The sequence below is a fragment of the Bidens hawaiensis genome, unplaced genomic scaffold (genome assembly GCF_021521415.1).
Source record: "Bidens hawaiensis isolate Kalapana, Puna unplaced genomic scaffold, B.hawaiensis_p1.1 tig00018568_1, whole genome shotgun sequence".
Taxonomy (NCBI): domain Eukaryota; kingdom Viridiplantae; phylum Streptophyta; class Magnoliopsida; order Asterales; family Asteraceae; genus Bidens; species Bidens hawaiensis.
Genome location: NW_027492810.1, coordinates 99,402 through 110,657, shown reverse-complemented (window position 1 = coordinate 110,657; position 11,256 = coordinate 99,402). Strand labels below are relative to the sequence as shown.

The following is an 11,256-nucleotide window of genomic DNA, read 5'->3' as shown; positions in this document are numbered from 1 at the left end:
TTATTATTATTATTACTCACCACCCTCATAATAATAATAATATCCACCCAATCTCCATCACCACCTTTCGTCGAACATAAACTCCGTCCACTCCACCCCCTCCCGATCTCTTACTCCCGACCTTCGCCTCGTTTCGCTTACCTCATCAAGAGTTCCAATAAACGGTTTTAAATATGATGACGTTCTAGCATCTTGATAGTTTTAAATATAATAACGGTTTTCACAGTTAAAAATAACAGTTACAATAACCGAATTAAACAAATCATAAACAAGTTCCTTAGATTAAAACTTATTTACAGCCAGAATTTATTAAGGGAAAATCACCAAAATCGTCAATTAACCAAATAAATTATGAAAATAACGATTAATTTTATCCAAATGCATCAACCCTTTTTCTTAAACATTCGGGAATAATTATTTTCCTCTAGTTTCCTTATCCTGCGGAACATGACGTAACACATCACCTTCTGAGCCGTCCTCTCCAACATTTTACCAAAAACATAAAAAGAATCGTGCTCTCCGACATTTTACCAAAAACACAAAAAGAACAGTTTTCTTCGACATTTTACCAAAAACAAAAAAAACCGTCTTCTCCGACATTTTACCAAAAAAACACAAATAAAACCGTCTTCTCCGACATTTTATCAAAAACACAAAAAGAACCGTCATCTCCAACAATTTACCAAAATCACAAAAATAACCGTCTTCTCCAACATTTTACCAAAAACACAAAAAGAACCGTCCTCTCCGACACTTACCAAAATCACAAAAATAACCGACTTCCCCAACATTTTACCAAAAACACAAAAAGAACCGTCATCTCCGACACTTTACCAAAATCACAAAAATAACCGACTTCCCCAACATTTTACCAAAAATACAAAAAGAACCGTCCTCTCCGACACTTTACCAAAATCACAAAAATAACTGACTTCCCCAACATTTTACCAAAAACACAAAAAGAACCGTCCTCTCCGACACTTTACCAATAAAACGAAAAAAACCATCTTCTCCTACGTCACTCCCTCCTTCACCACCATTTCTCTTGCCCAAAAACGAGTCAATCTCCAGTAACACAAACCAACCATCCAAACAAATCCCAAATCTTCATTTATGAATTTCATCCTACACGTTTCACACATCCACCCACACACACACACCAAATAAAAACAAACCCACATCACCCAACTAAAACCCACTCCATAATAATAATAATAATAATAATAATAATAATAATATTCAATTCTCCATTTGTAATTTATAATTTCATTTTCTCCCAAATCTCACCATCACCAATTCTTCTTCCATGAAAACCTATTACATGCATCATTTTCGCAACAAACGTAAATGGATCTACCCATTAACCTTATTATTATTACCATTATTATTATTACTCACCACCCTCTTCAAAATAATAATAACATCCGCCCAATCTCCATCACCACCTTTCGTCGAACACAAACTCCACTCCCTCCACCCCCTCCCGATCTCCTCCTCCCCGCCTCGTTTCGCCTACCTCATCTCGGGTTCCAAACACGAGACCTCCGTGCTCAAACGAACTCTCCTAGCTCTCTACCACCCCAACAACCGCTACGTTGTCCATCTGGACGCTGACTCGTTGGCTGATGAAAGGCTTGGGCTAAACCACTTTGTGAACACCCATCCGGTTTTCGTGAAGTTTGGGAACGTGGTCATGATTAGTAAAGCGAATTTGGTGACGCACCGTGGACCGACTATGGTGGCGAATACGTTGCATGCGGCTGCGGTGTTGTTGAAGGATGGTGGAGACTGGGACTGGTTTATTAATCTTAGTGCTTCGGATTATCCCCTTGTTACTCAAGATGGTAAAGTGTTGTAATGTTGTTGTTTACATGTGTGTAGACCCGTAAATGAACCGAACGTTTATTCAGCAGGAAATTCGTATATTTAGCAAGTTTCTTTTTGTGAACACAAGCACACATAATGGTCGTTCATTTACGTTCGTTTAAATTTTAATAAATACGTAAGTGGTTATATTTATATAAATATAAAGTTAAATATAAAAGGAGCTCGTTTATATTATATGAATATATATGCAGTGGCGAAGCTTGGACAAGTTCGTGTTGGGGGGGCCTCAAATTTTCGGTACAAAACGGGTAAATTTACACGACGTATACAAATTTTTGGGCGAAAAAGGGTCAATTTACACTAACGCGAAAAAAAACCCGGGGGGGGGGGGGCTAAGTAAGTTTCGTTCCTGTATATAAGTATGTGTTGGTGGGAGGGTGGGTACACACACTTGGTTTTGTTTGGTCAATTATGTTCATTTGCGTTTGTTTATGTTTGTTCTATTTCATTTAAGTTTGTTTGTGTTAATGAACCGTTTGTTTAGGAACATGAACAATGTTCGTTCATTTACGTTTTATGAAAGTCTGTTTATTATGATCGTTTATTTACGTACGATGGTTTAAATTTTAATAAATACATAAGTAGTTTATATTTATATAAATATAAACATAAAAGGGGCTTGTTTAAATTATTTGTGTGTGTGTGTGTAAATAGATACAGGGGTAGAATCCGATACAAATAAAATTAACATAATAAACGTACAAATAACTAGACTAATCATTATTGCTCGACAGTTTTGATTTTTGAACTAAGTAATTACACAACAACAAATGAAGACGAGCAATTATAATTATTCTAATCCATAAACTGTTACTCTAGTTAAGTTTTTCACGTTAACAATTGTATGTATTTGATCCTTACACTGTTTCGTTTATGTTTGTTTTTGTTCGTTTACGTTTGTGAACCATTTGTCTAAGTTTTAAATTATTTATCTTTTACGTTCGTTTATATTTTAATAAATGTGTAAGGAGTTATATTTTAATAAATACGTAAGCAGTTATGGTTGCTCGTTTTACGTTTGTAATATAAACATAAAAGGAGCTCGTTTAGATTACACGTATATGTATATGTGTGTGTGTGTGTGTCTACTTGGGTTTTGTTTGGTCATTTATGTTCATATGCGCTCGTTTATGTTTTTTCTATTTGTTTATGTTTGTGAACTGTTTGTTTAGGTTTTAAACTAATAAACATGAACGAACACAAACATACTCGTTTGCTTAATGAACGAACATGAACACAAAAACATGTTCGATTATATGCTCGTGTTCGGTTAAAGTTGAAGTTAAGGCTTTTTATGTTACATATGAGTTAACTATTTGACTGTTGATATTATTTGTATTTGTTTTATAGATCTGCTTCATGCATTCTCTTATTTACCAAGGGATCTCAACTTTCTTGATCACACAAGCAAAATTGGATGGAAAAAGTGAGTGCCTGTGATTCTTTTATTATGGAAGTTTTGGATTCGGTAACCGAATTAGTAGTAATTTAGTGATTAAAATGAATAGGTCTAAACGAGCATTGCCGGTTATAGTTGATCCTGCGTTGTATATGTCAAAAAAGGCTGATGTTTTTGAGATTACGCAGCGTCGAGACGTACCTACAGCATTCAAATTATTTACAGGTATTATATATAAGTATATATCATCTTGTTTTGTTATACTTTATTAGAGCTGGCAAATGTGACCCATGGGTTGTATTAAAATGTATATAATGAGTCAGAATGGGTCAAACTGAAAAAAGAAAATAACGGGTCAAAACGGGTTGACATTTCTCGAGTTTTTTTTTTTAATGGAACGAGAAAAACGGAGAATTTTTTTTTGTATTTTTACTTTTATAGTTTTTGATTTATATTTCAAGTTATAATTTTTTAATTTTTTTTTTATTTTTTAACGAGGGGTTTTTGAAATCTCATTTTGACCCGTTCCCCCCCCCCCCATTAATAAAATTCAAAAATAATAATTAAAAAATCATAACTCGAAATATAAATAAAAAACTAAAAAAGTAAAAGTACTAAAAAGTTTTCTCGTTCCATAAAAAAAAACTCGAGAAATGTCAACCCGTTTTGATCCGTTTCAGTCATTTTTTTAGTGTGACCCATTCTGACCCATTATATACATTTTAATACAACCCATTCAACCCAACGAGTCACATTTGCCACCCCTATACTTTATAGTCTGCAACATTACAAGATAGCAAGCTCAGGGTCTGCATGGATGGTATTATCTCGCCCGTTTATCGACTTCTGCATATGGGGTTACGACAACTTACCCCGAACCGTTCTCATGTACTACACAAACTTCATCTCATCGCCCGAAGGCTACTTCCACACCGTTGTATGCAATGCAGATGAGTTTCGAAACACAACAGTCAACACAGACCTACACTTCATTTCATGGGACAAGCCACCAAAACAGCACCCACATTACCTCACAATGGGGTACTATCACAAAATGGTCAATAGCAACGCTCCGTTCGCTAGAAAGTTTCATCAAGATGACCCGGTTCTTGATATGATTGACTCGGGTTTGTTGTTTCGTGGGCCCAGAATGATTGTTCCGGGTGGGTGGTGTGTTGGGAGTGGGGAAAATGGGACGGACCCGTGTTCTGTAACGGGGAATGTGACGTTGCTTAGGCCTGGTTCGGGTGCGAAGAGGGTTGGGGATTTAATCGGGTCAATTTTGTCTAGTGGGAGGTTTAGAATGAAGCAGTGCAAGTAGGGAAAACGGGTCGGACCCGTGTTTTGTAACAGGTCATGTTATATTGTAAGAAGTTGTGAAGTTGTGTGAAATTTGATAGGATTAAATGATATGATATATGTTGCATATAGTGTGCATAGATGTATCCGGTATCGGTTACTATCCGGGTTCTCTCTAAAGTATAAACCGGGTCCTTACTCAACCGGTTTGTATCGGTTATAAATTAGTTTCGGTTTTGTTTTTAGGGTCTGACTGGTTTTGATTCGGTTAACCGGTTAGGATTTGCACCTCTAGTTCAACTGGTATAAAATCAATTTATGTATAATTAGGATGCTGTATTATTATTATTATTATTATTATTATTATTATTATTATTATATTATGTTGTGAAATGTATTTTCAACCTAGGTTTGGTAAGGACAATCTTGTATTGTAGAGATAAGATTATAAGAACCAAGAATATGAACAAGTTGCTATATTTCAAGTTTTACCTACTTGTCCATAGTGGATTAGTGGTACATAAAAAAACTGGTTTCTTAAAACCGGAACCGGTTTTGGTTAGTAACCGTTTCTAAAAAAACTGGTTTTTAGCTGATTCTAACCATCAGTAGCCAGTTTGAAAATTTAGGACGCTCAACTGATTTCTACCCGCTTAATCAAAAACCAGTTTTTGAGAGTGGGTAAAAACCGGTTAGTTAGATTTTTTATAAAATAGCCGTTGGTAACGACATTATTACCGTTTTTGACCTTTCAAAATGGTTTAATGACCATATAGCCCCCTCTCTAGCATAAATAAGTATTGGTGTATTGGATTGAATCTCAATTTCTCTTTTGTAGGAGAAAGTGGGCTAAAATATTAATGGGCCGTTTGGGCTGGGCCATTGGCCCAGGACAGAAGCATTGTAGAGACAACTTGCATTATAAATCACAAGCCTAAAGCCTTTTTCAAAACTATGTTGGCTATTAAAATGATATATTACCAATATCCTATATTTTGGGACTCATTTGATTATTATTATTAATTATTATAGTCCAAAAATTATGGTCAGTTTATTTTGCGAATATTCAATATTTTAAGTTTCAAAACGATAACATGAAAAAGACATAAGCAACACATACAAAAAATATGCTAGAATAATCAAAGATAAGACCATATAATAAGTAAGAATAATGAGTTGCTCTCACATTCCAATGACTATTAGTCTATTCATCATCCGTGTAGAAACGTGAAATGAATCTGACCTGATCCATGACGATGTTTCCACGGACTTCGAGATGAACGAACCACGACTTGCTTGCTTCTGCTCCGACCGCTGCTGTGATCTGCTGTGACTTTTGGGGGTGTGGAGGTGACCGCTAAGAAATCCAGAGGATCTCTTGTTCACAGACACAAAAATATGGTGGTGGCTCTTATTGAGCTATTTGCCAACCCTTGATAAGGAGGTGGAGACCTCCTTATATAGGGAGCCTCATGGCCACCATCATGGTACCCTAATGGGCCTAGCCCAGTTAGGGTTACCTCCACAAAACCCCCTCAGCCCAATAACAAATGTATTAGCCCATATAATAAAGTAAGCCCAAAACATAATAAATTAGGGTTCTTAGTACCATACCCCGACACTTAGTTTTAGCATCATTTAAAGCAAGTCTCTTTATCTTTAATTTGTGACTTAAGAACCAAAAAATTCTCTCTGAATATCTTTAAATTTTAGATTACGATACGTTTATAGTGACAGTAAGCAGTAATGACTACGACGACGACAAATGTGTGACGTCGAGTTAATCGTTTACTCACTCTACAATAATGTATTTCATGGCGAAAACGACTTATATATATGTCACTAACTACTTTAGCTCAAAGTCACACATACATGATACATCTTTATCATATTATGAGCCATCTTAGATTCTTAGCACACAATATTTGACAATCATCTATTGAGGTCATGTAACAACAAAACTCAAAATATCACATCATTTTACGGTACGCTTCATAAAATATCATGACAATAATGATAACTATATGATTAGACAATTGCCTAACATAATATATGAAAGTGTTCAAAACTATCAAAAGAATTTTTGGTTCGTATCTTTTGGTTATTAAATAACTTTACTTTCTTAGGATGTTCGTAGTGGGGCGACAAATGACCACTTTTGGGGTGATTTTTTTTGGTGAACACCACCCTCAGGCGATAAATGGGGCGATAGGGGGGGGGGGGGGTTGAGTGTTTTTTGTCGCCGATGATTATTTTAAGAATATTATTATTATATTATTTTTGTTTGTCGTGTGTGTATATGTATATATATATATATTGGGCTACAACACCACTACACCCCTAAAACAAAAACGCATTATTTGCTGACTGAACGTCACATGACACAAAACGTCTCATTTTGTAGCCCATCCACTACACATAGCCTTACAAGGCTACATCTTGGTTTAATTGGAAGACAAGGAACGAGAAATGCTTCAAGAGAAAAACACGACGTCCACACGAAATTTTTGAGGCAAGAAAGACGAGCATTTTCATTAGGATTAAGCAAAAAAAAAAAAGACGAATAGTTTATCAGAGTGAAATACATGGTGTAGTTTATAGTGTCCTGTTGAAAAAAATAACTTTACTTTTCCTTTCGATAATCCTTTTGTTGTGATTACCTTCAATCTCATCATTCAAATCTAATGCTATTTTATCACACAAATTGTTCTTTTTAGTTCACAAGTAGCAAACTGTGATCTTAATCTTAAATATTTAAAGGTACACTAGTCGTCATTGTTTATAAAACTTAAAACATAAATAGTCCTTAAAAATGAAATCTTGTTAAGCTATTAATTTATTAAAAATCACAATTTTATCTTTATTATTATTTACCGACTAGAGTAAAGTGTTTTTCGGCATTTTTAAGAGAAGGAAAAGATATTTTAGAGGAAATCGCGCGTGATGAAGAGGGAAGAGAAAAAAAGATGATAGAGAGTTTGTTACATCGTCCGTAGTTAGACTAAAATGTTGGCATTCTGAAGCCAAAACATTGAAGAACACCCCCTCCCCCACCAACGTTTTGGGGTGATTTTTTGGTACCAGCGTTTTGTACATAACGTTGGTGTGGCACGATTTTGAGGTTTTGTGAGAGAGACGTTTTTGGGTGCATTTTCCGACTACACCTACTTTTTGCAAAATACCTAAGTGTATCTAATTTGGAAAATTGGATTTTAATAATCCCAACTTAATGCATTTGGCCGATAATAATCCCAACTTTGAAAATAGCTGTCACTGGTCCCAACTTTCACCCTATTTGTTTTCATTGGACCACCGTTAAAAAAAACTTAACGGCGTTAAGTTTTTTCGAAATTTCAAATTTATATTTTAGGGCTTTTGATCGAAATGAGGATACGAGTCGATTAATGTAAAAATTACCTTCAAATGGTGGTCCAAACGACTAAAGGATGCTTCAATTCCGGTGTTTAAACTTTTAATTAACAAAAATCAAGATGTTTGAAGCGCCATTTCAAGTTAATTCTTACATCAATCGATTCACATTCTCATTCCGATCAAAAGCCCTAAAAAATCAATTTGAATTTAGAAAAAACTTAACGTCGTTAAGTTTTTTTTAACGGAGGTTCAATGAAAACAAATAGTGTGAAAGTTGGGATTAGTGATGGCTATTTTCAAAGTTTGGATTATTATCGACCAACTGCATTAAGTTGGGATTATTACAATCCAATTTTTCATCTAGTTTTAACTATGCATAGTCTTAGGCGCTGTTTGTTTACATCTGAATGGAACCATTCAGATGTAAACATCTGATTCATTCAGACTTCAGACTGTTTGGTTCCAAACAGAAAAACATCTGAATGGTTAAAATTAGGGGCTGCTTGTTTACATATGAATGAAACCATTCAGATGTAAACATCTGATTCATTCAGACTTCAGGCTGTTTGGTTCCAAACAGAAAAACATCTGAATTGTTAAAATTAGGTCTGAATCATTCAGACTTGTTGTTGCTGAATGGGACAGAGGCTCATTCAGACCTGACTCATTTAGATCTGAATGAACCAAACAACCCCTAGGTCTGAATCATTCAGATTTGTTGTTGCTGAATGGGACAGAGGCTCATTCAGACCTGACTCATTCAGGTCTGAATGAGCCAAACAACCCCTTAGTCTCACTTGTGAATGCTCATATAAAAAGTGTGATTAACTATCCATTTACGCACCATGACCTACCACCCCCACTCTTTTAGTCGCCCACTTTCCTTAACACCGCCACCACCACCACCGTCCACCGTTGCACCGCCATAATGACACTCGTTTAAAGATTTACACAACATTAATGTGAAGATTCTATCTTTATATGATTAGACATTTTCCTTACAACATGTTTCTTTTACAACATGACACACTACCGACCAATTCCTCGTTTTACTTATAAAAAACATGGTGTGCACTTGTTTGTGGTTTTGATAGCGAACACGTATGACTAGGCCCAATAATAAAATGGTCGGCTTTAACAACTGAAAAATCATGCAATATCTTAACAAGGCCCACGAATCACTTTAAATGGTTAAATCTAGTTTTTAATAAGATTTGAGTATTTTATGAATCATTTTATTTAAATAAATAAAATGAACACCGTTAATAATCTTAGTTATAATTGATAAACTTAGTTTTTGTTATATTATACTTTTAGTATGTTTAGCAGTCTTGTAAATGAACAGATGCATTCATTTATATTTGTTTATTTAGTCGGCGTAAAAATTCTCGACAGCTCATCTATAATTATGTGAAGGAGTTTTCTAATTTTTTTTGAGGATGTTAAGTGGTTGTGTGTGGAGTAGAGAGAAAATTTAAAAGAGATAATTAAATTTGGAGGAATTCATCATCTCTTTATTTTTTAATATATTTGAAAGTGGATGTGGGTGGAGAAGAGATAAAGATAATGATAAAGATGTAAAAAAATAAAAAATATTATTTAATTGTATATGAGAGAGAAAATATAGTGTTTTTAGTGTAATTATAGACATAGAGATAGAGAAGTTGACGGGAATGCTCATGTTAGTTTATCATATCCACTTACTTTTTTTTATCTAAATTTATTAAGGGTTGTTAGAAATGCTAACCGGTCTTGGGAGGCAGTTGGTGGTCCATTGGTAAAGACAAAACCTTTAAAACATCAAGGTTTGGAGGTTTTAGGTTCAAGTCTCACAAATGACAGAAATTTTCCGTTCAAAACAAAAGAAAGAAATGTTAACATGTCTATCATGCATTAAAAACCAAACATGTTTAAGAACCAAGTAAGAGTTAACTACATGAACATATCCGTGTTTGTTCAGCTGGTTTTGTTAATATTATAACTAAAAAAACGAACCCTGCAGTTTTGAATTAAGATAATAAGTATTACGTGAATTCAATGTGATAATGTAATATAACACAACAAATGAAGTAGCGTAATAACAATTAATCTAACTATATTACGATTATCGTATTAAAAGCTGTTTGTATTTGATCATCTCACTTATCACATGATCTAACTAGGATTTGTCAAGACTTGCTCATAAAAGGCTTGAGAAAATCTCTATAATATTAAAAAAATCGACTAATTTTTAAACTCATTTTTTTAGAATGAATCAAGCCGGTCTCCATATTCACATCCTTAGATCAAACCGGGCTAGTAAAAGATAAACATTAAAGTAGTGATGCAATGAATATAGTCATCTATTGATATTGGAATCTACCTTCCACCACTCACACATTTAAAGAAAAGAAAAATGTCTCTAATTGTTTTAAAATAATTAAAAAACGTTTTATAATATATATATAAAAAAAAAACTTTTTCTAAAAGGTATGGGAAAAAATGTTTTTTAAATTGATGATAGCAGATGTAACAAAATGACAGAAAGCAACAAAAATGTTTAATTGTATTAACGTGAAACTTTAAGAATGAGTATGCTTAGTAACTTAGAAGAGAGAGAGAGATACGTTTAACAACGTTCTTTTAACTCACATTTTACCATTTATTTATTGGATTCTCAATTTATTAAAGAGATCAAGGGTTCGAGTTTCATGGTGGACATATTGATAATATATATTATTAATTGACTAGTTTGTTGTTTTAAAAAAAATCTCGTTATTAGGTTAATTTTTAGTTATGCAAATTTAATTTAAAGGAATGTTCAGATAAGCAGTAGTTGAGAAACTCACTAAAAATCGTTTGAAAGAAGTTGTCACTAACTTGGCTCGTATTATTTTCGTGCAGAATGGAGCTGGCTCGTATGAAATGTAAACCGAGTTCGTGTCTAGCTGAGCTAGTTTGAGCCCACATATTTATTTATATATGTTGTTGCTGCTACTGAAATACGAACATAAAATTGTTTTACTGTGAAAAGCAAAAGAATACGTATTTGTTGATAAACTTTTACTACATACTTTTGAGAAAAAATATATTGAATCAGAAAAAGGCCCAGAAAATTAAAAGCACGGTACAGCATGGGACAAAATACAAATTGTCTCGAGAAAGATTGGCAATGCCAGACCAAAAGTGAAGTATTACTAAAAGTGTATTTATATATATTCTTTTTAGTTTATAACAAATAATATAATATCATTATATTAATTATAATAATATGGTGTGTATGCTTCATGCCATAAGGCTATGTGTAAAGGGGGCTGAGG

The 11,256-nt window shown here is 34.0% G+C and overlaps 1 protein-coding gene across 1 annotated transcript; it reads left to right on the top strand.

Annotated features, from left to right (window-relative positions):
* Nucleotides 1-1,306: 1,306 nt before the first annotated feature.
* Nucleotides 1,307-4,881, top strand: LOC143556374 (beta-glucuronosyltransferase GlcAT14A-like). Its single transcript, XM_077045710.1, has 4 exons — nt 1,307-1,844; nt 3,238-3,313; nt 3,396-3,511; nt 4,093-4,881. The coding sequence occupies exons 1-4, from the start codon at nt 1,307-1,309 to the stop codon at nt 4,605-4,607; spliced, it is 1,245 nt and encodes a 414-aa protein (XP_076901825.1). The 3' UTR covers nt 4,608-4,881.
* The last annotated feature ends 6,375 nt before the right edge of the window (nt 4,882-11,256 follow it).